Genomic DNA, 25,704 nt, shown 5'->3' on the forward strand with positions numbered 1-25,704 from the left:
AATTGTTCAGTTTCTTGCAACTCTGTCTAGTTATTTGTCACCATTTAGTAACAAAAATAAACTTAAGTATTTATATAGATGAAGATGCTGGAGACCTCAGTCTTCTGTGTGTGGCGGGGCAGGGCTGGGGCAGGTGAGGGGGAGATGGCAGCAGGAATTTTAGGGGCCTTGAAGGCCAGTTAAAATATCTACCTTTCTTCCTCTTCCTGCCTTATCCTGTTCTGATTGCTTTGAAATGTGAAAAGCTTTGGAAGAAGTAATTAATTTACTCTGAACTTATCAAGTATTTATGTTTCAGTGTAAATTCAAGTTCAGGAGGTAGAATTTGATGGGTAGGAAAAAGTGGAAAGCTTGAATACAGGGTCACTACTGGAAAATTGGGAATGGCATGCTACCAGAGAGAAATCACAGTGGATCAACTTAACCCCCTCAAAAATGAGGGCAAGTATGTGTTTATAATAATGTTCACAGTTGAGGATCTTAAGTTGCATCGTGAACAATTCTTAGCAAAAGGATAGGGGAAAAGTTTCCACAATAGAACATGCCTTTCTAACAGCCTGTAAGTGGCAGATATGTTTTTACACAGATCATGCAAAACTCCCACTATTTCTGCATGCAGTCTCTAGATCAACCTCTGATTAATGGATGTGACCAATTCTCCCTCAGTAATAAGCCGTGGATACAGCCTTCGTTGGGAACTATTCTCCAGCGATTCTGCTACGCAGCTACAGATCTGACAAGTCACATGCTATCCCCTCTTAAATATGGGATAGCACAAATTTTCTTTAAGTATTGCCTGTGATAGATATTCTATGCACTGTCAGACTGTAGTCATTAATTTGAATCAATCTTAAACGTTATTGCTGAGATGTGGTTTGCAGTATTATTCATGAGAATATAGAGTTTGGACTGTTGCTGAGTCTTTGAATTACTGGAATTTAGACTGTACCAGCAGAGAGGCATAAACTTACTGTAAAAAATCCTAGAAGGGCAGAGAAAGTGTGAAGGGCACTATGTGGCTTCCGTCACATAGATTTGAAAATTAAGTGACTCCAGCAAAATGAAGAAGTTTCCCGATTTTTCTCCCATGAGCACCAAGTGACACTTTAACCCACAGAGGGAACAAAAGTCCTTGTGACACTCAGTAATAGAGCAGCAGACTGTTTTAACCAGAGCAGAGAAACTTGCAGAAAGTCCAAAGGCATATAGGAGCCAAAATAAACACTAGCCAGAATGAATGAAAGATGTTGATTCCCAGAGCTTGAGGGCACTGAGAGGGCTTAGAGTGGCAGGTTGGTGAAGGAGGGCTTACCTGATTTGAGGCTCATGGTCCACCGCCTCAGTGAAGAAAGGGAAAAGGAGCTTTGAAATAACAGTAACTAATACTCGTGTAGTGCTTTGTAGTTTATAAAGCCAATTTCCGTACAACCTCAACTGCCCTACAAATTAGTGGTGCATTATTATTTATTGTCTACATTTTATGGGTGAGAAGATGAGATTCAGACAAGTGAAATAACTTACTCAAGGTCACTTCTTTATTTAGTGTCAAAACTATGACCAGGACTCAAGTCTTTTTTTATGCTTTCTCACTATATCAAATAATTTCCCATTTAGTAACATGCATGTATAGCCATGTCATTAGTTCTATTTAAAAAACGAATGGGAAATGTTTTATATGAAGCCTATCTCTATATGTTAAATCAGTGATAGGTGCTATATTAATACACTGAATAAATGTGCCAAAGTCAGAGGCCCAGTCTTTCAATAAAGAAATTACCTGTTTCCATTTTTGCTCCTTGTCACGCTCCTGTATTTAACATTGGATTTCATCTGCCATCTAGTGGAATTTTGACAACTTACAGGTTACCTGTTAAAATAGCATTCCCTGCATTAGGTTGTCCAATCTGTTTCTGAAATATAATCAAAGTCTTCATCTTCACCATATTTAAACACATTTATGTGACAGATGCTTTCTTTTCTCAAAAATTAGTAAGTTTTCTGTCATCCTGAGTTTTGGTACAGCGTTGTTCTTGACTAACATGCTGTGTGACCTAGGACAATTATCTTTTCTAGGAAAATTGTCTTTTCTTTTCTTTTCTTTTTTTTTTTTTTTTTGAGACGGAGTCTTGCTCTGTCGCCCGGGCTGGAGTGCAGTGGCCGGATCTCAGCTCACTGCAAGCTCCACCTCCCGGGTTTACGCCATTCTCCTGCCTCAGCCTCCCGAGTAGCTGGGACTACAGGCGCCCGCCACCTCGCCCGGCTAGTTTTTTGTATTTTTTTTAGTAGAGACGGGGTTTTCACCGGGTTAGCCAGGATGGTCTCGATCTCCTGACCTCGTGATCCGCCCGTCTCGTCCTCCCAAAGTGCTGGGATTACAGGCTTGAGCCACCGCGCCCGGCCAAAATTGTCTTTTCAAAACTGTTTTCTCTATCACACACTGAAGTCATTTAAATATGGGATAGCACAAGTGAAGTCACTTTCAGCAGTGAAAGGTTTGACTCTACTATACCTTTATTTAATAAAGTATTTACAGCATAGTAAAATATAGTAATTGATATAGTAAAAATCACTATGATTTTTAAACATCTATATTTTCCCTTTATTCCCCATACCTAACTATTCCAAACCCCTAATCAGAGCATTCCTATGGATCAGTGAGTGATTAGAGAGACATAATTATGTGAAAAAAATCAGAAATTGATGACATATATCACATATATCATGAGAAAGAAGATTTGAAAATACCCATTGAGTGAACCATTTAATCTGTGTTAGAAAAAAAAGAATAATGTAGATGTTTATAAATTTTAGTAGATCATCACATAAAATCTCATTTATCTTCACAATAGCTCTGTGAGGCCATTAAAGCAAGTGTGTGATCACTATTTGACAATGAGTAAACAGAGGAACAGAAATATTTATTGACTTGATCAGTCTCACAATGACGAGAAGTTGTAGAAAATGAATTAAAACTCAGGTTGGTGTTATGGTGTCACTGCCTGCAGACCCGCAGCAGCATGATCACCTGAGAGTTCATGGCCAGTACAGAATCTGACAGTATTTTAGATCTATGTAATCAGAATCTGCATTCTGACCACATACACAGGTGATATAATGTCCATTAAAGTTTGAGAAGCATTGGTCAAGCCCAGGATATCTAAAGCCAGTGATGTAATATTCGAGGAGAGTTTCAATTTTAATCTGAACAAAAGCTTAAATGGGACACTCAAGTGAGAGGACATATTTCAAAATAAATCTTATATGCAAAATATTAAAATGTCTTGAATAACTTCAGACTTGAAAATATAATCAGTGAGTTTCTAGAGCAACAATACAATTTTCTTTGCTTAGGGATAACTTTCTATGATACTATATTATAACTAGCCCAAGCTTTTCAAAATATTTAGAATTTTCAAGATCAAAACACTATGTTTAACTCAATTCCTTAAATTTATAGATGAAGCAATAAAGTCCAATAATAAAATTATCAACAGTTGGACTAAATTTGAAGCTCCTGTCTATCGGTCTTATGCTCTTTAACAGCACTTCCCCCCTTACATATGGCATATGGACTATAATTTGTCTGGATGACCATTTCCCGAAGTCTGCCCTGCAGAACGCCAGTCCTGCAACTAGCTCTGCAAAAATATGTTTGAAAAATATTGCATAACATAGCTCCTTCATGGAGATCCTCAGCATATTCTCATGACAAATGAGAGGTACTGTCATAAAGGAATCATTTTAACCCTTTACCTTAGTTAACCGAGCAAAAAATGCTCTCACTTCCTCTCTGATGTCCCCTTCTGCTATTTTTTAAAGTTTATTTTATATATTTAAGTTATATAACATGATCTTATGGGATACATACACATAGTAAAAGTGTTATTACAGTAAAGTAAATTAACATTCTTCATTTCACAGTTACCCGTTTTTGTTTTGTGGCAAGAATGATAAAAATCTCATTTAGCATGAATCCCTTAAACACAGTACAACTTTATTTCCTAGTGTCTTCATGTTGTACATTCGTTTTCTAGATTTGTTCGTCCTATGTATCTGCTACTTTGTATGCACTAACCTACAACTCCGTATTTCCTTATTTTTATTCACCCCTGCAGTGGAAGTAACCACTGTTTCGTTTTCTGTCTCTCTATATTTTTTTCTAGACTAGCTAATGGTTGTCAATTGGTTTTCAAAAAACAAAAAAACAAAAAAACAAAACACTTCTAGTTTTATCAGTTCTTTCCATGGTTTTTCTATTCCCTATTTATTTTTACTCTGATTTTTAAAATTTTCTTTATTCTGCAAATTTGGGGTTTAGTATTTTTTCTAGTTCCTTGAAGTGCAAGGCTAGACTATTCGGAAACTTTTTTTTAATGTAAGCATATATTACGATACACTTCCCTTTTAAAACTACTTTTGCTGGTATCCAACCGGTTTTTGTATGTGGTATTTCTATTGTTTGTCTCAAGATGTTTATAAATTTCCTTTTTGATTTCTTTTTTGATCCATTGGTTGTTCAGGAGCATGTTGTTTAATTTCTACATATTTGTGACTTTTCCAATATTCTTCATGTTACTGATTTTAGTTCCTTATCATTGTGGTCTGAAATGATGCAAGATATAATTTAGATCTTTTTAAATTTGTTAAGACTTGTCTCGTGGACTGTGTGATCTGGTTTGGAGGATGTTCCATGTGCACTGGAGAAAAGTGGATATTCTGCTGCTGTTGGATGCAAAGCTCTGTATGCCTATGAGGTCTATTTAATCAAAAGTACAATTTAAGTCCAGTATTTCCTCAAGTTTCTGTCTTGTTTATATATCCATTGATGAAAGTGAGATAATAAATTCCCCCACTATTATGGTATTGCTATCTGTTTCTACCTTCATGTCCGTTAATATTGGCTTTACGTCTGTAGGTGCTTAAATGTGGTGTGCACATACACTGACAATGTCTTCTAGATGAATTGACCCTTTATCATTAAATCATAACCATCTTTGTCCCTTGCAAAAGTTTTTACTTGAAGTTTTTCTTTTCAGATGTAAATATAACCACACTTGCTTTCTTTTGATTATCATGTTCATGAAATATTTTCTTCCATCCTTTTACTTTCAGGTTGTGTGTGTTCTTAAATCTTAAGTGGCTATCTTGTAGACAACATACAATTGGATCATTTTAAAATCTATTTATCCATTCTATTGATCAGAGAATTGAATCCATTTACAGTCAGTGTTATTATTAATAGGTAAAGACTTACTGATATTTTAAAATTTCATTTTGTTTGTTTTATAGATTTTTTTTGTTCCTTCCTTTCTCGTGATTTGTGATTTGATAATTTTCTGAAGTGTTAAGCTTTGATTTTTCTAGTTATCATTTGTATATCTGCTATCTTTTTTTGTTTTGTTTTGTGGATACCAGTAGGCTTATGTATAAAATCTTTTAGTTAAATTTTTTTTTTTTTGAGACTGAGTCTCGCTCTTGTTAGCCAGGCTGGAGTGCAATGGCATGATCTCGGCTCACTGCAACCTCCGCCTCTAGGGTTCAAGCAATTCTTGTGCCTCAGCCTCCCGAGTAGCTGGGATTACAGATGCATGCCACAACACCCAGCTAACTTTTTTATTTTTAGTAGAGATGGGGTTTCGCCATGTTGGCCAGGCTGGTCTTGAACTCCTGACCTCAGGCAATTGGCCTGCATTGGCCTCCCAAAGTGCTCAGATTACAGGTGTGAGCCACCATGCCCGTCCTTATAATCTACTTTTTAAAGCAGATAACATCTTAATTTCTGTTGAACATAAAAGCTCTAGACTTTTGTCCCCCCCATCACCACAATTTGTTTTTAATGTGAAAATTTACATCTTTTTATATTGTGTATTTAATAACAACTTATGATAGTCTTAGTTATTTCTGACCATTTTGACTTTTCATCTTTATATTACAGAATTGTATGATTTATACACCATTTCAGTATTGAAATATTCTTTTTTTTTTTTTTTTGAGACGGAGTCTCGCTCTGTCGCCCAGGCTGGAGTCCAGTGGCACGATCTCAGCTCACTGCAAGCTCTGCCTCCTGGGTTCACGCCATTCTCCTGCCTCAGCCTCACGAGTAGCTGGGACTACAGGCGCCGCCACCACGCCCGGCTAGTTTTTTGTATTTTTTAGTAGAGACGGTGTTTCACCGGGTTAGCCAGGATGGTCTCAATCTCCTGACCTCGTGATCCGCCCATCTCGGCCTCCCAAAGTGCTGGGATTACAGGCTTGAGCCACTGCGCCCAGCCTTGAAATATTCTTGATTTGAGTATGTATTTATCTCTACCAGTGAGCTTTATACTTTCATATGTATTCGTTACAGTAATTATTGTCCTTTTGTTTTCACTTTAAGAACTCCCTTAAGCATTTCTTGTAAATTATTCTACTGATAATGAATCCTTCAGTTTGTTCTCATCTATTGACAACTGTGTTGAGTATAGTATTCTTAGCTGAAAGGTTTTTTTTTTTTTTTTTCTTTTATAACTTTGAATATGTCATCCAACTTTCTCCTGGTCTGCAAGGTTTCTGCTGAGAAATTTACTGATAGTCTAATGCAGACTTCATTATATTTGATAGCTTTTTTAAATTTAAGTTCTGGGATACATGTGCAGAATGTGCAGGTTTGTTACATAGGTATACATGTGCCATGGTGATTTGCCGCACCCATCAACTCAGCATCTACATTAGGTATTTCTCCTAATGCTATCCCTTTCCTACCCCACCACCCACTGACAGGTCCCGGTGTGTGACGTTCCCCTCCCTGAGTCCATTGTTCTCATTGTTCAGCTCCCACTTATGAGTGAAAACATGTGGTGTTTGGTTTTCTGTTCTTGTGTTAGTTTGCTGAGAATGATGGTTTCCAGCTTCATCCATGTCCCTGCAAAGGACATGAACTCATCCTTTTCTATGGCTGCATAGTATTCCATGGTGTATATGTGCCACATTTTCTTAATCCAGTCTATCATTGATGGGCATTTGGGTTGGTTTCAAGTCTTTGGTATTGTGAATAGTGCCGCAGTAAACAGACATGTGCATGTGTCTTTATAGTAGAATGATTTATAATCCTTTGGGTATATACCCAGTAATAGGATTGCTGGGTCAAATGGTATGTCTGATTCTAGATCCTTGTGGAATCACCACACTGTCTTCCACAGTGGCTAAACTAATTTACACTCCAACCAACAGTGTAAAAGTGTTCCTATTTCTCCACATCCTCTCCAGCATCTGTTGTTTCCTGGCTTTTTAATGATCACCATTCTAACTGGCATGAGATAGTGTCTCATTGTGGTTTTGATTTGCGTTTCTCTAATGACCAATAATGATGAGCTTTTTTTCATGTGTTTGTTGGCTGCATAAATATCTTCTTTTGAGAAGTGTCTGTTCATATCCTTTGCCCACCTTTTGATGTGTTTTTTATTGTAAATTTGTTTAAGTTCTTTGTAGATTCTGCATATTAGTCATTTGTTAGATGAATAGATTGCAGAAATTTTCTCCCATTCAGTAGGTTGCCTGTTCACTCTGATAATAGTTTCTTTAGCTGTGCAGAAGTCCTTTAGTTTAATGAGATCCCATTTGTCAATGTTGGCTTTTGTTGCCATTGCTTTTGGTATTTTAGTCATGAAGTCTTTAGACATGCCTATGTCCTGAATGGTATTGTCTGGGTTTTCTTCTAGGGTTTCTATGGTTTTAGGTCTTATGTTTAAGTCTTGATTTCAAGACTTAAGTCTTGATTTTTTGTGCTGGTTTTTCCTCATCTTTGTGGATTTATCTACCTTTGGTCTTTGATGTGGGTGACCTTCCAATTGGGTTTCTGAGTGGATATCATTTCTGTTGGTGTTGATGCTATTCCTTTCTGTTTGTTAGTTTTCCATCTAACAGGTCCTTCTGCTGCAGGTCTGCTGGAGTTTGCTGGAGGTCCACTCCAGACCCTGTTTGCCTGGGTGTCACCAGCAGAGGCTGCAGAACAGCAGATTGCTGCCTGTTCCTTCCTCTGGAAGCTTCGTCCCAGGGAGAACCCTCCAGATGCCAGCCATAGCTCTCCTTTATGAGGTGTCTGTTGACCCCTGCTGGGAGGTGTTTCCCAGTCAGGATACACAGGGGTCGGAACCACTTGAGGAGTCAGTCTATCCCTTAGCAGAGCTTGAACGTTGTGCTAGGAGATCTGCTGCTCTCTTCAGTGCTGGCGGGCAGGGACATTTATGTCTGCTGAAGCTGTGCCGATAGCTGTCCCTTCCCCCAGGTGCTCTGTCCCAGGGAGATGGGGGTTTTATCTATAAGCCCCTAAGTGGGACTGCTACCTTTTTTTCAAAGATTCCCTGTCCAGAGAGGAGGAATCTGGAGAGGCACTCTGGCTACAGCAGCTTTGCCAAGTTGTGGTGGGCTCTACCCCGTTTGAACTTCCAGCCATCTTTGTTTATACTGTGAGGGGAAAACCACCTATTGAAGCCTCAGTAATGGCAAACACCCCTCCTCCCACCGAGTTCCAGTATCCCAGGTTGACTTCAGACTGCTGTGCTGGCAGCCAGAATTTCAAGCCAGTGGATCTTAGCTTGCTGAGATTCGTGGGGATGGGATCTGTTGAGCTAGACCACTTGGCTCCCTGGTTTCAGCCCCCTTTCTAGGGGAGTGAACGGTTCTGTCTCGCTGGTGTTCCAGGCACCACTGGGGTATGAAAAAATCTCCTGCAGCTAGCTCGGTGTCTGCCCAAACAGCCGCCCAGTTTAGTGCTTGAAACCCAGGACCCTGGTGGTGTAGGCACCTGAGGGAATCTCTTGTTCTGTGGGGGTTGTGAAGGCCATAGGAAAGGCATAGTATCGGGCTGTAGTGCACCATTCCTCATGGCACAGTTCCTCATGACTTCCCTTGGCTAGGTGAGGGCGTTCCCTGACCCCTTGTGCTTCCTGGGTAAGGCAATGCCACACCTTGCTTTGGCTCACCTTCTGTGGGCTGCACCCACTGTCTAACCAGTCCCAATGAGATGAGCCAGGTACCTCAGTTGGAATGCAGAAATTACCCACCTTTGGCGTTGATCCCGCTGAGAGCCGCAGACCAGAGCTGCTTCTACTCGGCCATCTTGCCAAAGTGCCTGATTTGATACTTTTCTATTGTTACTTTTAGAATTCTCTTTGTAATTCACTGTTGACAGTTTGATTGTAATGTGTCTCAGGACAGATTTGTATTGAATCTATTCAAGCACCTTTGAGTTTCATGGATCTGGATGCCCTATCTCTCCTAAGATGGAAACTTCTCAGCAATTATTTCATTAAATAATCTGACTGTCCCTTTCTTTAAGTGTTCTGCTTCTTGAAATCCCATAATATGAATATGTGTTTGCTTAATGGTGTTCTGTAATTCCTGTAGGTGTCTTTACTGTTTTTCATTTTTTCCTTTTTTCTGACTTATTTCAAAAGATGTATCTTTAAATTCAGATTCTTTTTTAAAAGATTGATCCAGTCTGCTGTTGAAAACCATTAATTGTCTCTCTTCCATTGATTGAATTGTTCATCTTCAATATTTCTGTTTGCTTCTTTTTTATGTCATCTATCTTTTTGTTGAATTTCTCATTCAGATCATGAATTGTTTTCTGATTTCCTTGACAATATATATTGTCTTACATCTTGCTGAATTTCCTTAAGATTATTGTTTTGAATGCCTTCTCAGGCAATTCATAAATTTCCATTTCTTTTGGGTTAGTTACTGAAGAATTAATGTGTTTCTTAGATGGTGTCATGTTTCCTGCTTTTTTCTTTTTTATGTGTCTCTCTATTAATGTTTGCATATCTGGTGGTGTAGTCATCTCTTCCAGACTTTCACGAGTGGCTTCTGTAGAGTAAGACTTTCATCTCCAGATACATGAGCATGTATATATGTATGTGTGTACATATGTATGCATGTGACTGTATATATGTGCATGTATATATAATGTGTTTTGTATTTTTCTCCCTTTTGCTGCTTCAAAATCTCATGTGCAACAGAAGTTTTTGCCATGATTCAGAATTTAAGGTTCAGGTTTATCTTCTTGATATCGTACCCATATTTCCTAGAATTCTTAACCTATGTGGAATATGCAGAATCCTTCTATCACATGGCAGCCCTTCTGAGAAGTAGTAAACTTTTCTCTATTTTGGTATTTCCCAAATCCTGTAAGTCACCACTCCAAATATCTAATAGAAAAAAAAAAAAATATGTTCCATCCTTAAGTTTAGAAACATTGGATTAAAAGAATAATGATATATTGGAACATTTATCGTGTTTATATATGTAGCAACCCACACAAATATTTCACCAGTGGACCAAATTTTCCATAAAGTATCTGTTATCATATCCCAAAATTAGTGTTTTAAAGGATACCATATAGTAAACATTGCTAGAGCATATTCTAAATTCTCAAATATCAGGATCTACAAAGTTCAAAATTTATTAGCACAGGTTTTGCATAGGTTATCAGTAGCTCTAAAGACAACCTGAAAATCTTTCAGTTTGGGGGAGGATCTTTTGTTATTTAAAATATGGTAAAACCAATACACTTTTTGCAATAACGTAACTGAAGAAAATCTTTCTTCTCATATCTCATGTCTCAAATTTGTGACCTGGCGGTGCCCTCTACACAGTCACTCAAGAAGCCAAGCTGATGGCAGTCTGTGATCTCTTCTGTCAGTTATTGCAACAGTTGACAAAGATGTGAAAGCTGTTCAACGCCCCTGATGTTCATTGCCTGATACTTCCATCCACAGACAACTGGCCAGTATTTATTGCATTATTACTTTTAATTGTAGGAGTCTGAAATATGCAGGGGGCAGAAAAGATTAAGGACCACTGCTGTCTCTGCAACAGCTAAGAGTGCTCCTTAAATTCTTTTTATGAGCAAAGTTTTCATGGCATTAACAGATGACTCCTGTAAGTAATGATAGATTAGCACCAACGTTTTAAGATGTTGAATAAAGTTTGCCAGATAATGAAGTATTGAATATAAAGAAAGATTAAATAGTAAGATATCTGACATGTAAGAGTGAGAGAAGACTGTTAGAATAGCATAGCAGGAAATTAAAGGAATATTTGGTGTTCTGCTTACAAAAAGTATCTGTGTAGTCCAGAAATGTATCATGTGGTACACAAAGATAAAACAATGCAGTCAATACTATAGTCAGATGATTAAGGTAAGCATGTCAGTGAAAGCCACAGAATAGGGATCACCATCAGTGTTTCAAATATTGGGTATTTATATGTATCCCTTATTGGCCTAGGAATTTTATAATCATGCATCAAATAAATGTATGGCTATCTTGCAGTAATTAAAAAGAGAAGTCAGGAAATAAATGAGAAGCAAGCAGAATAGTAACAACCAAGTTTTTTTTTTTTTTTTTTAATGTACCCTGCCTTCCTAAGTAATTATTCTTAAGGAAAAGGAATCCATGGTCATAAAACTTTACTAAACACTGAACACTAACTTTTCCTCTTAGATATTTATAGTACAGTAAAGGCTCTGAGAAGCCTTCTAAGAAGACATCAATTTAATGTTTTTAACTGAATTTACCAAACTTTTTTCATAAAGCTAGAAAGGGCAAAATAATTAACCAAATATCACACCTGGAATACTGTTGGAAAAGACAGTTGTCCCTGGGCTTATTTTCCTACTTGTCTTGCTGCGTATGCCCAGAAAGGAAGGTCCTAATTTCTCCTTGCCTGGGTCTATTCTTTGGTATATGTTTCTAGTGATAAACTAGGAGGGATGAAGCAATGTCTCAGCCCTACTCTTAAACAAGAGGATGGTTTGCTTACTGCTTTTCCTCAAAGTGCTGGATTTTGGAACCTCGGTGTTCCTCAGCTGTGATACAAACCCACAAGTTGTGGAGCATGGACCTGGGCCCTATTGCGTGGCCCCTATAAGACTTAAAGTGGGGGCAACTGATGGAAAAGACACTGATGCTCATGTTTTTACTGTGCTGTAAATAACAAAGTCTTCTGTTTTCGTCCCGGGATTATCATGTGTATTCTGCCAACATCCATGACATAGTACAAACTAACTAATTGGTAGGGTAAATTCAAATCCAGGACATCCATTATCTTCACAACATGGTAATGTTCAACATTCAGCACTTTCCTGAAGATTGAGTACTTTGAACAATTTTTCCAGGGCTACTTATTTGGGGAAAGGAGAAATGTCAGTTATTAAGCCATCAATTCATAGTCGCTATGATTTATCAAAGTTGCATGGTCTTAACATTTGAGTGCTTACTCTATTTCATTCACTGTTAGAAGCACTTTAAATGCATTAACTAATTTAATCCTCAGAGCCACTCTGTAATAAAGATGCTAGTATCTTCATATTACAGAGGAAGAAACTAAGACACAGAGGGGTTAACTTTCTCAAAAGTACATAGTGAAGCATGGGCCTGGAATTCAAACCCAGCTACGAGAAATAAATGTGTATTCATCACACTAAGAAAAAAGAAATGTAACCTAGGGATTTTATATTTAGTCAATGTAGAAACCAGAACAATTATAATAGAGGTAATAATAAAAGACCTAATTGAGAAAGTATTTTTTAAAATACAAAAACCTAAAGTTACAAATGTCTTTCTATAAAAAGAAAAGTAAATCAAAATTTTAAATGTTCAACAAGTATAAAGAATATTTGAGGAGATGGGAGTGCCCTGCCAATTCAAGATTTAAACAGTTCATTTATTATTATTATTATACTTTAAGTTCTAGGGTACATATGTACAATGTGCACATATGTTTGTTACATATGTATACATGTGCCATGTTGGTGTGCTGCACCTATTAACTTGTCATTTATATTAGGTATTTCTCCTAATGTTATCCCTCCCCCCTTCCCCTACCCCACGACAGGCCCCGATGTGTGATGTTCCCCACCCTGTGTCCAAGTGTTCTCATTATTCAATTCCCAACTATTAGTGAGAACATGCAGTGTTTGGTTTTCTGTCCTTGTGGTAGTTTGCTCCGAATGAAGGTTTCCAGCTTCATCCATGTCCCTACAAAGACGTGAACTCATCCTTTTTTGTGGTTGCATAGTGTTCCATAGTGTTTATGTGCCACATTTTCTTAATCCAGTCTATCATTGATGGACATTTTGGTTGGTTCCAAGTCTTTGCTATTGTGAATAGTGCCGCAGTAAACATACGTGTGCATGTGTCTTTATAGCGGCATGATTTATAATCCTTTGGGTATATACCCAGTAATGGGATGACTGGGTCAAATGGTATTTCTAGTTCTAGATCCTTGAGGAATCACTGCACTGTCTTCCACAATGGTTGAACTAGTTTACAGTCCCAGCAACAGTCTTCTCCACATCCTCTCCAGCACCTCTTGTTTCCTGACTTTTTAACGATGGCCATTCTAATTGGTGTGAGATGGTATCTCATAGTGGTTTCGATTTGCATTTCTCTGATGGCCAGTGATGAGCATTTTTACATGTATCCGTTGGTTGTGTAAATGTCTTCTTTTGAGAAGTGTCTGTTTATATCCTTTGCCCACTTTTTGATGGGGTTGATTTTTTTCTTGTAAATTTGTTTCAGTTCGTTGTAGATTCTGGATATTAGCCCTTTGTCAGATGAGTAGATTGCAAAAATTTTCTCCCATTCTGTAGGTTGCCTGTTCACTCTGATGGTATTTTCTTTTGCTGTGCAGAAGCTCTTTAGTTTAATTAGATCCCATTTGTCAATTTTGGCTTTTGTTGCCATTGCTTTTGCTGTTTTAATTCAACAGCCCTTCATGCTAAAAACTCTTCAATAAACTAGGTATTGATGGGATGTATCTTAAAATAATAATCGCTATTTATGACACACCCACAGCCAATATCATACCGAATGGGCAAAAACTGGAAGCATTCCCTTTGAAAACAGGCATAAGACAAGGATGCCCTCTCCCACCACTCCTATTCAACATAGTGTTGGAAGTTCTGTCCAGGGTAATCAGGCAGGAGAAAGAAATAAAGGGTATTCAGTTAGGAAAAGAGGAAGTCAAATTGTTTCTGTTTGCAGATGACGTGATTACGTATTTAGAAAACCCCATCGTCTCAGCCCAAAATCTCCTTAAGCTGATAAGAAACTTCAGCAAAGTCTCAGGATACAAAATCAGTGTGCAAAAATCACAAGCATTCCTATACACCAATAACAGACAGACAGAAAGCCAAATCATGAGTGAACTCCCATTCACAGTTGCTTCAAAGAGAACAAAATACTTAGGAATCCAACTTACAAGGGATGTAAAAGACCTCTTCAAGGAGAACTACAAACCACTGCTCAAGGAAATAAGAGAGGACTCAAACAAATGGAAGAACATTCCATGCTTATGGATAGGAAGAATCAATATCATGAAAATGGCCATACTGCCCAAGGTAATTTATAGATTCAATGCCATCCCCATCAAGATACCAATAACTTTCTTCACAGAATTGGAAAAAAACTAAAGTTCTTCAATCAAAAAAGAGCCTGTATTGCCAAGATAATCCTAAGCCAAAACAACAAAGCTGGAGGCATTACACCACCTGACTTCAAACTATGCTACAAGGCTACAGTAACCAAAATAGCATGGTGCTGGTACCAAAACAGAGATTAGACCAATGGAACAGAACAGAGCCCTCAGAATTAATACCACACATCTACAACCATCTGATCTTTGACAAATCTGACAAAAACAAGAAATGGGGAAAGGATTCCCTATTTAATAAGTCATGCTGGGAAAACTGGCTAGCCATATATAGAAAGCTGAAACTGGATCCCTTCCTTATACCTTATAAAAAATTAATTCAACATGGATTAAGGACTTAAATGTTAGACCTAAAACCATAAAAACCCTAGAAGAAAACCCATTCAGGACATAGGCATGGGCAAGGACTTCATGACTTAAACAATTCTTAATCACTGGGATAATATTAAGCAGAATACTTTCATTTAGATGGTAACCTGGGCTTGTAATCCCCAAAAGTGAAGAGTTCCATTCCTGGCATGGCAAAGAAATTCAATCAACTAAAGAACTTCTATTTTTAAGTAGCCCCAATTCTGAATGGCATAACCTTTATATAGCTCTGATAGGCTAATACAATAGGAAATTTTCAGACTAACCAAGTCACTCAAATATTTATCCATTGTATCAAAATCTACAAAGTTCCAGCACCTTCTGGTCTAGGAAACAACAAACTATGGCTTGTGTGCCAAATCCAGCATATATATATATATTATATATATATATATAATATATAACATATATATTATTAGAATTATTATATATATATATATAATCTATCTTGGAACACAGCCATGACCATTTGTTATATATTGTCTGTGGCTATATTTGTGCTAAAATGACAGTGCCAAGTAGTTGTCATAGAGCCTGTATGGCCTATACAGCCTAAAATATTTTCTATTTGGTCTTTTACAGAAAGTTTGCCAATAACTGTTTTCTTGCTTACATTTTTGTCAGATAAATATTTTATTCAATGTGTATATCAAGCTGAGTCAAATGTAGTTTTAATGTTTAGAATGGAACCCTACTATTAATACATACTGAACTTACAGAGTTTTTGTTAGTAGATAGTTCTACAGTGTGGCAATGAATTATAATAGTTCACTATAAAAGTTTAACTAATTTGATGGTATCAATGATTAAACCCACACATCAACTCACCCATTTCATAATTACCTTTAGAGACCTTCTCTTCTCTTAAGGACTACAGGACTTTCTCTACTACATTTCCCAAGATAGACCTTGCTAACTCTTTTGGCCTTTTGTCCACACAGATCTTAGATCTGTCTATGCATCTTTCTTAACCAATTCAAGACTTTTTCAACTAAGTGATTTCAAGCAATTATCAAATGATTGGTAAAAAAAAAAATGTATTTGCCATTCGGGCCTTAGACTGCATATGATATTTATAATTCATTATTTAGTTAGCAAGCCTGCTGTACTTCATATTTTGAATGCTGAATTATAAGCAAACTTTTTAAATTTAAACCCAACATGAAAAACATAGTTGTTGCATTGTAAATTACTTAGAGGGAATGTTAGCCTCCCTCTAAGTACACTACCAGGCACTATCCGAGAGCTCTGTCCTAAAGGAACAAAAAAATAGTAGAACAACTCAAGATTATTAAATATCACAATTTATTGATCAACTTTCAAATACACAGTGAGAAGCTAGGGCAAAGAGAAAACAGATTTACAAGTTTAGGACAGAGTACCAAGGAAGGTGGAAGTCCCACTATATATGAATCCTGAAGTACGTAATATTAATATGTTCTGTCTCTCTGTTGCATCAACTTTCTCTTTTAATGGTGAGGATACTAAAACCAGATTTGGAGTATAAGCATGGAAGTCCAAAATACATGAGGGGTCTGGTGTCAAAATTAATTCTTGCTATAATGGAGAGACACGGGGGAAGGTATACCTGGTCACAGCTGGGAACCAGAGGCCTGCTGAACAGATGTGTCTGTCGTTTGTTTTCTTCGTGTTGCCAGCAGGGGGACAAGTGGGATACCTCTTTGACCCATATAAATGTAGCATGTTATGCACATTTAGTGGCTTATGTATATTTGACGATTCCATCTCTTCCTCTGTTCAATAAATGCTTTCCTTGATATCTGACATGTTACTCTACTTCCTTAAACTTAGTTTCATCTATGCTTGTCATTTGTTTCCTTTATTAGCAAAGCCAAATGTCCTTAAATAATATGGAAAACAGAAATAGCAAAGCAATACTTTCCAGCAAAATATTATCTGCCAGAGAAATTTCAGAGTCCAAGTAATCCTACTGTCCATTTGATTACTCTGCTGATGCCCCTGTGGCTGACTTGTACTTCTACTAAACACACTGTGAATATGCTGGCTGCAGGGCTAAGATGGAAAGGCAATGAAAGTGGATAAAGAAACATTCCTAAATTAACCAGTATGGATATAGTTTCACAAACTCATCACAGCATTTAAAAATAATTTTTCAGATATCTATGAGGACATTGCAACATTAACCTATGTTGATATTTCAAATTGGTTCTGCTCTCAAATAGACTACTGCGCCCTAGTCTATATCCAAAGATACATAAACCCTTTTCATGTGTATTTCCATTCTAAGATGATTCCATAGAAGTCTCCAATAACTGAATTATTTAATGCTAATGTGGCAGAGTATGTGAAATTACCCACCACTTACTTCAGAGCCTTCTCTGTTATGTAGGTTTCTCTTTCCACAAATGCCCAAGTCCTCAACTGTGTGGAATGAAGACAGGATTAGGGCAGAGGAACACCTGCCAAACTGGCATTTTAAGCCTAGGTAGTCCCAAGTTCAGCTCTCTCATACTGGCCTCATTCACTCTTTGTTTTAGAGACAGGGTTTCACTCTGTTGCCCAGGCTGGAATGCAGCGGTGTGATCGTAGCTCACAGCAGCCTGAAACTCCTGGGCTCAAGGGATTCTCCTGCCTCAGCCTCCCAAATAGCTGGGACTACAGATACAGGCCATCACATGCAACTAATTAAAAAAAAAATTTCTTTTTCTTTTTTTTGTAGAGACAGGGTCTTGCTATGTTGCCCAGGCTGGTCACAAACTCCTGTCCTCAAGCCATACTCCCAACTTGGCCTCCCAGCATGCTGGGATTACATGCATGAGACACTGTGCCCAGCCTTACCTCATTCACTTCTATATAACAGTATAGACTTTCTCCACTGTAAATACTCTTCTTTGAATTTTCTTCTCTTTATCTCCTGCCTTGCTTCTGCTCCCTACTCCACTACAGACACGCAGCAAGCAGACCATCTAGCAATCTAACTCAGTTTTGTGCTCAGAGTAAAACTCCAGTGCTATTATTCAGTATACATTTATAAAACAGAAAGCTACTCAATCCTGAAGAAGCGCTTTATTCAGATGAATAATTTTTATCTCAAAGTCTAGGACCTGTCTCCAATTTTAGTATCCCTTATCTGCTCCTAACCTATCCCTTACTTTACATGTAGCAAATATATTTGTCATTAATACTGTCAAGTAGATCAAATAACACATTCCAGCAAATCAAAGGAGTATAAAGTTTAATACCACTTCACCCTCTACTCTGCCATATAGATTAGCTTTATTACTGTTTGAAAATGTCATTTACAAGCTCAACAGGGCAAATTATAAAACTTAGTGGAATATTTATAGCAACATTTTCAGGCCTGATGAACTTCCCCCTCATCTCAGTATGCTTATGTCCTTCTGTTAATACATCAAAATAACACCAGCAACAGGTCAAATAAAACTCTTACAGCTAGTCAAACTTCAGTGGCTTAAATCAGGGCTTTTCCAAAAGTTCATGTATCTGTGAATTTCTTAAAGATTCCTGTTAAACTGTGGATTCTGATTCAGTGGTTCTCAGGACCAGAGATTCTGCATTTTTCACAGATTCCCAGGTGATGTTGAGGCTGTTCATCTAAGATTCATGTAATTAAAGCAAAATTTTAAAATATTTATATTAATCCTAGCTATGTCACAGCTCCATGAGTATGTAGAATGAAATGTTTTGCAATGTGTAGATTATACTACTAGCATCTGGGAACAGTTGGAAAAACGAAACAGGAGTGATATGTAAAAAAGTCATGAAAGGATAATAGCTCATATAAAACTGTAGTAACAATATCAAACAATATGGAAGTCAACTACGTTCAAAAATAAAAATATAAAGCAAAACCATTTTTCTAATAACAAAAGTATTTATTTTCAGAAATATTTTAAAATTCACTTTACCTTTGAACCACAAAAGGAAAAAGCAGAGTGTTCCTTTTATGTATTTGATACAAATATAAAACATAACTCAGTTTTAGTTCATTAGCTCAGCTCGGTGAAAATAGCTCAGGAAAAATCAGTCATAGGTAATACTGTTGGTATATGCAGGAAACCACAAGGGACAACATTGAGTTCAAAATCCACTTAGAATTGTAGACAGGCCACAAGAGGCAGGTGAAGAGAGCAGCCAAAGAGTCACTAATACATTGGACTTCAAACAGAAAAACTGAAATGTCGGTTGGTACACACCTCAAACAGAAAAACTGAAATGTCGGTTGGTACACACCTAAAACAAACTCCAACTAGAAAGATAATTATGTAGCTCAGACATTGATAACAGGTTAAGAAATTTGTACATGTTTACTTTTTTTTTTGAGATAAGAGTCTCGCTCTGTCACCAGGCTGGAGTGCAGTGGCGTGATCTTGGTTCACTGCAACCTCGGCTTCCCAGGCTCAAGCGATTCTCCTGTCTCAGTCTCCAGAGCAGCTGGGACTACAGGCATGGGCCACCACACCCCGCTAATTTTTGTATTTTTAGTACAGACGAGGTTTCACCATGTTGGCCAGAATGGTCTTGATCTCCTGACCTCATGATCCACCTGCCTCAGCCTCCCGAAGTGCTGGGATTACAGGCGTGAGCCACCATGCCTGGCCATGTATACATCTTAACACGAATATTTTCAGAGAGAACCATTGTGTGCATAGCTGTATTTTTTTCTTGAAATGATACCCACCTTCACCCCTTTCTGTCGGAACCGAAAGCTACATAGCTTCTTCTATTTCTTCATGCACTTGTTAGAAGCAATATGCATTAACCTATTTTCCGATGCTGTTGATTCTCTAATCTGTTAATCAATTTGCAGATGCTATTGATTTTCAAACCTGTTATGAGTAACTGCTATAATTCTGTGGTTAATAACCAACTTTGGAAAGAAAATGTGCTTCTACCAAAGGATACAATTTTTCTAAGACTAAAACATATAAATTCATCCATGAGCAATTGCAAGTGTCCAAACATTTACCCTTTCTGAGCAACATTCACTTCACCAGGGCAAAACAAAGTCACACATGTAACATATTCCCCAAATTGCCCCACTCCTACCACAGTGCACATGCGTGTGCACACACACATTTCCAAACCCCAGATTTCATGTAACAAAACCTCCCCTTCTTTAAGTAATTGTTTCTCCTACTGCATATTTTTAATCTCGTTGTCTTTGTGTATGAATTCTTTCCTCTTGTATTCCTTTTACAGAATTTGAGAAATGAAACAATGAGGAATGATAAACATTATACATGTATTCAAACAATATTAAAGACATATAGGTCAAAACCTTTTCTGATATCTAAATGCTATGAGATTATCCCTGTATTAAGATCTGAGTAATGATTAGTCATAATATACAGGTCAATATGTATATTCTCATCCAATTATCTTTAGAAGATTCTACATTATATAACTCAGCCCTACATGTCTTGATGATTAAGAAAAAAAACTTTATATTAGAGGGACATGTCCACAAATATCCTAATATTCTAATGCAAATAAAACTTGTATTATCAGAATAACATGTCTACAATGTTATCTTACGCATTAATATCTTGGACAGATACTTTTATCCTCCCAGTTAAAAGGAGAGGCACTAACTATGCTTTACGCACCTTCAGAGATTCAAAAGATCTTTCCAAACAGGTAGAATCTTGGTTTGTGGCTTTTCCATAGGAATGCTCAGCATTTACCCTGGCAGCTTTCATAAGGAGGCTAAGTTATTTTCAATTTTAGTATCCAAACAGGCCAGTTACTACTCCTTTGTCCTGTATCCTTCTGTGAGTAAAACACAAGATAGAATTTGGTTTGTCTTCCCTTTCTTTTTAGGAGGACTAACGCTCTCAGAAATAAATGAACCCCTGCTAAAGAAAGCAGGGTTACCTATTAATGTGTCTCCTTATGAAAAAGCAAAAACCCTTACAATTGTCCTACTGCTGTAAAGGATGAAACCAAATGTCTTTTTTGTTCTTCAATTAACTTAAAAAATTAGCCTAGAGTGGTCAAAATTTAGAAAGCATATTTCAGCAAGAACTATGGATTTATAAAGAAATGTGGATTTAGATAAAATATACTTCGGACGGAAAATGAGGATAAACATTTTATGATACAACAGGAACTAGAAAATGCACAGGAATTTAAGGAAGAACATTTTTTAATGATTGAAACCAGTCTTTATGAGGCGATTATGATGCAAAAAATATTACAATGAATAATGCATAGTCTATTCTTTGTAATATTTCATACAATAATTCCTTTATCATTTACATCTCAATGCTAGGAAAGCATTCTGAAGATGCCAAGCATAAGTTGCAACTGAGTACAAAAAACAGCAAAATTTACTCTATTATTTCCAGAAGAATTGCAGAACAGAGAATAAAAGTCCTTAAAATATGAATAGCTAAGGTGTGCTAAAATGTTGTCCATTTGCATGATCAGTGACAAAATATATAAGCCCATAAAGAAAAGAGTTATACTTGCTGTATGAAGGAATTCATAGAGAAATATGAGTCATAAGCGAATTATTTATAAATGTCTTTCAAAATATTTGGTGTGCATGAAATGCAATATGCTGATGGTCCTGGAGACTGTTGCAATTGAAAGATGATGGTGTTTTCCCCTGGATGAGGATGACAGGAATGCAGGGCCTAGGATTTGTTGAGAATGTCCACTCTTCTGAATTGGCCACCCAGAAACCAATTATTGAATCAGAACAACACAAAGAAACTCGTTTGTGCTTGAGCCAGGTCTGTAGAAATGGAAATCAATTCAGTTGTGGAAATGATGAATTTTAAAAGCTGCTGGAGTTTTTTGTGCAAGGTAGAGATTTTCATAACATCTCAATAATCCTTTTGAAATGTGCAGTTGCTTAATACAAAAAAAGAAATAGTGCCACCATTTCTTCAACTAAAAGATAAGGTGTGCTTTGTAAAAGTAAAGCATATCCAATTTTCATCCTGTAGGTCAGTATTACCCAGGGTCATGACGTAGCTGGTGCATAAATGTGAAGAATCATTTGCTGCCTGTAAAGTGGAGGAAATAGTACTAATCAGAAAGCAGTGGAATATTACAACGAATAATACTTAAATTTTATATCTGAGATATCATACTTTTTATTAATCAATCAGTTCAATTTCTCTAGCTGCAGAGAGAAGTTCTCTAATGGGCTTCACCAATAAGACAAAACACATTCCTATTCCAGAAAGGCACATAAAAAGGGTGCTTCTCAACCCTCAAGACCAGCACACACCAGACCAGGTAGCTAGAGTCCATCTGCCCTGGACCAGCATTTCCATACCCTTCAGACCAACTTCCATGTAAAGGTGTATGTACTACTTTCAAAAGGACCATTGGGTTATTTTCCTTGTGACCCCCTGAGTGAAACCACACATTAGCTCCGCCATCTTACACTTTGCTCCTTCTTGCATACCTGTCTTCTTACTTGTTCCTATTGTTCACAAATCTGCCCAAAGATATAATTTTTATAATATTAAAAGCTGAACTTTGCTTAAGCAATCTACATCTTTTGTGATTCTTCTAAATCTAGTAAATCAAGTAATCAACAGTTTATTCTCTGCTTGTAAAAAAAAGGGCAGTAATTTTTCCTTATAAAAATCAAATATATGAGCAAAACGAATATATTCATTGACAAAGTTGCTCCAGCAAGCCTTGAATTTTTTATTATAATTTAGCTATAAATAGACCCAAGGAATCTGACATCCAAGCATCATTAAGCAATCATAAAATGTAATTTTAATTCTGAATACTTAAAAACATCTTTGTGACTTCTACATTTCCTTTTATTAAGTATGCTTTCCCATTAGGACAAGTTTTTTTTGTTATTTTGTTTTACTTTTCAGTGGATGATCTCTTCTATTACATAGTCATACAAATACCTTTGTTTAGTCGTAATTTGTCAGTAGGCTAATGACAGGTATTGAAAGTAATATTTAATGTTTTATAATGTAAATATTTTAGGCTAGCATTTTGAAGACATTCTGTCCAAATAGTTTGGAGGCAGAATTATTGTCTTTTTGGTGACTAAATAGTGGTAGAAGTGATTAGAACCAAAGATTAGGTTGCCTTCTCAAACACAAGCTCTCAATCTCACAAAAGGAAATTGTGGGTCCCCAGATTCCACTTTAACTGATTTATGCTTTGGTAATAGACAATTCAAATTTATAATTTCATGGAAAACCTCTAGAAGATAGAATGGATGCTGATGAATCCAGGCTATTGGAAAATCATGCAATTGTATTGGGGATTAGATGAGATACAGAATCTTTAGCATGTACTGGCACATAGTAAACAAATAAGTTAAAATAAGTTATTATAGCACATATACTGCTTTTATTTACATTGTCTTGAGGTGAAGAAAAATAGGGAGAAAGTAAAAAGTTCTTCCCTACAGGCGACACAAATGCTACCTGCGATAAATAAAAAAAGGTTCTCCATTTTATGTATAGGAGTGCATGGACAATAATATCTGAAGCACAGAGGCCTAAAGTCTCTCTACAATTCTGCCAAAACTCTTGTACACATCTCTTTTTTCCTCTAAACTCTGAGTACTTGGTTTTACTATGTCAAACACTATTTTCCCCTATTTCCTGATACTATCATATTCAAATTTTCGTTCAGGACTTTTCTGGATTTGGAAAACGCATGGCCAGCATGTCTACATGCAGCAATCCTGTTCTTATGAAACCATTTCCTAGTCAATTATTTTTAAATATCAGATAATTTAATATATAACTAGCTATATAATTGAGAAATGAACCAGTCAATTTTGGACAAGTTTTGCACAAGTGCTATATTTGTGCTAATGTTACAATGGTCACAAGTACATCTTTTATCTCATTTCTCCCAGAATTAAAGATATACTTTAGTGATCTGCTTGATAATATTTATAGGTTTATTTACTTATATTTAAAAATGATTATTGGCTAGACATGTCTAGAAATATATATGGCCTAACTTCTCTTTGATAAAATGAAAACAATATATAAGCTAATATTACTGAAGCAATATTTTTTGGTATGTACTTACTTATTTTATTGGTTTTGATCTGCATGCACAATACGAAATCATAAAAGCAACAAACATCACCACACCAACACTGAGTAAGATCATTTCTATCAGGCCAAGGAGGTTTATTTTTCCAGTTACTTGACTTCTGAACATCTTTGCCTTCTCATCACCAATGGTCCCAGTCTGTAATCAAGTTAATAATCAACATTATTTGGGTATATTAGTAAACAAAATATTCAAACCCTTCAATTGCCTATCACCCTTTTTTCTAACACCTCTATTGGTGTTAGTCATCAGTGTCTACAAGACAAGTCAATGGAATTCCTTTTGCATGTCAAGAAAGGCAATTAAGTGCCAGATAGGGTATAGCACTCTTCAATGTACTAGGATTCATTTGCTCTTCAGAACAATCTCAGAATGATTTCCCAAAGGGTGTTTCACCGTGACAAAGGGTCACCAGTTCCACTTGCTCCAAAGACTTATTCAATGCTTTTCCTACTTTATAGCTAATCAATGCATGGATTTATACTAAAAATCCCTTGTCAGGCAATAGGATAGACTGTCCTAAGACAAATGTTACAACAAGAAAACATGTTTAATAGATGAATTTTTGAAGAAAATCTTATAGGAAATGTTTTCTAAAACCTGAACTTGATATTGTTGTGCAATTAGGTTATCTCAAATAGGTTTAATAAATGTCTACTCATCCATATGGGAAATGGAAATACATATAGCTTTAAATACTATACATTCTTTTGAAACATCAAGAGCTTGTTTATTGCTTTAATAACAGCTGAAAATACAAACCTCATTAAGCCAAAGAATAGGCACAATATAGTTCCTCTTCAGACGCTTTAATACTCTGTAAAATACATTGAAAATAATTATGAACATATAAACTAATATTTATACATAACAAACTTTAAAATAAATGTTCAGAAATTAGTTGCTGTTGCTAATTTGGTTTTGTTCCTGTAATGACTCATGCACATTTTAATATAGTTGTTTTTTACTTCCTTTGCTCTTACGTGTCTTCTAATCACATTGATTTTTTTCCCAAGTATGGATTTTCCCTTTCAATAAATTCTCGGGGGACATTGTCATAGAAATTTTTGGGCAGCTAACAAAATGAGACTATCAAATGCTCAAATAAAACTATTCCAAAATCTGTGCAAGTACCATTTCAATAAACACAAGATATGGTACTAAGCTATAGGTGAAATTTGTCGTAAGCATTTAATAATGATTGTTTGGTGACATTAAGCGAAAGATAATTGATATTGGATGTTCTTTCCACTTACTTACATAGATTTAGTCATGTTCTTACAAGAAGATACTACAGATTTTATCAAAATAACCATTTTCAAGAGACTCACTGAATTTTGTTTGATGGCTTGACCAATAGGTTGATCTGCAGCCGTTTTGCAAATTGTAAAGTGAATCCAGTTATCTAAAAAGAGAACAACTAAATAATTACCAACTTTTTAAAACATTCTTTTATACTATTCAAAAAATTACCAACTTTTTAAAACATTCTTTTATACTATTCAAAACTTATTTTTCTCACAGCAGAAGAGAAGGTAGTAACTTAAGGTTAAACAGGACTACTTGAAACTTTTAAAACTCTCTATATAGTTATATTTATATATACATGCATCCATATAGATACACAATTTATTTGCCCAATTGAATGTCAAGGTTTTAGTTAGATTTGTGATTTACTTGGAATGGTTTAAAGAAATCAACAACAAAATATAAGATCTCAGATAATTCCTGGTCAAATATATATGCTGTTAGAATCCATGTATCATTAGTTATAATACTACTTGTGTTATT

The 25,704-nt window shown here is 36.4% G+C and overlaps 1 protein-coding gene across 2 annotated transcripts in view; it reads right to left on the reverse strand.

Moving 5' to 3' along the window:
- Nucleotides 1–20,977: 20,977 nt before the first annotated feature.
- The window catches only part of CD36 (CD36 molecule), a 37,690-nt gene continuing 32,963 nt past the window's right edge, over nucleotides 20,978–25,704 (reverse strand). For both annotated transcript variants that reach the window (XM_023226613.2, XM_023226614.2), the window contains 4 exons: nucleotides 25,245–25,318; nucleotides 24,676–24,730; nucleotides 23,887–24,051; nucleotides 20,978–21,863 (listed from right to left, as the gene is read on the reverse strand). In XM_023226613.2, the coding sequence (XP_023082381.1) occupies nucleotides 23,887–24,051; nucleotides 24,676–24,730; nucleotides 25,245–25,318 (294 nt within the window). In that variant the 3' untranslated portion in view covers nucleotides 20,978–21,863. The remainder of the gene's footprint in view (nucleotides 21,864–23,886; nucleotides 24,052–24,675; nucleotides 24,731–25,244; nucleotides 25,319–25,704) is intronic.

This window comes from Piliocolobus tephrosceles, chromosome 8 (assembly GCF_002776525.5).
Source record: "Piliocolobus tephrosceles isolate RC106 chromosome 8, ASM277652v3, whole genome shotgun sequence".
Lineage (NCBI taxonomy): Eukaryota > Metazoa > Chordata > Mammalia > Primates > Cercopithecidae > Piliocolobus > Piliocolobus tephrosceles.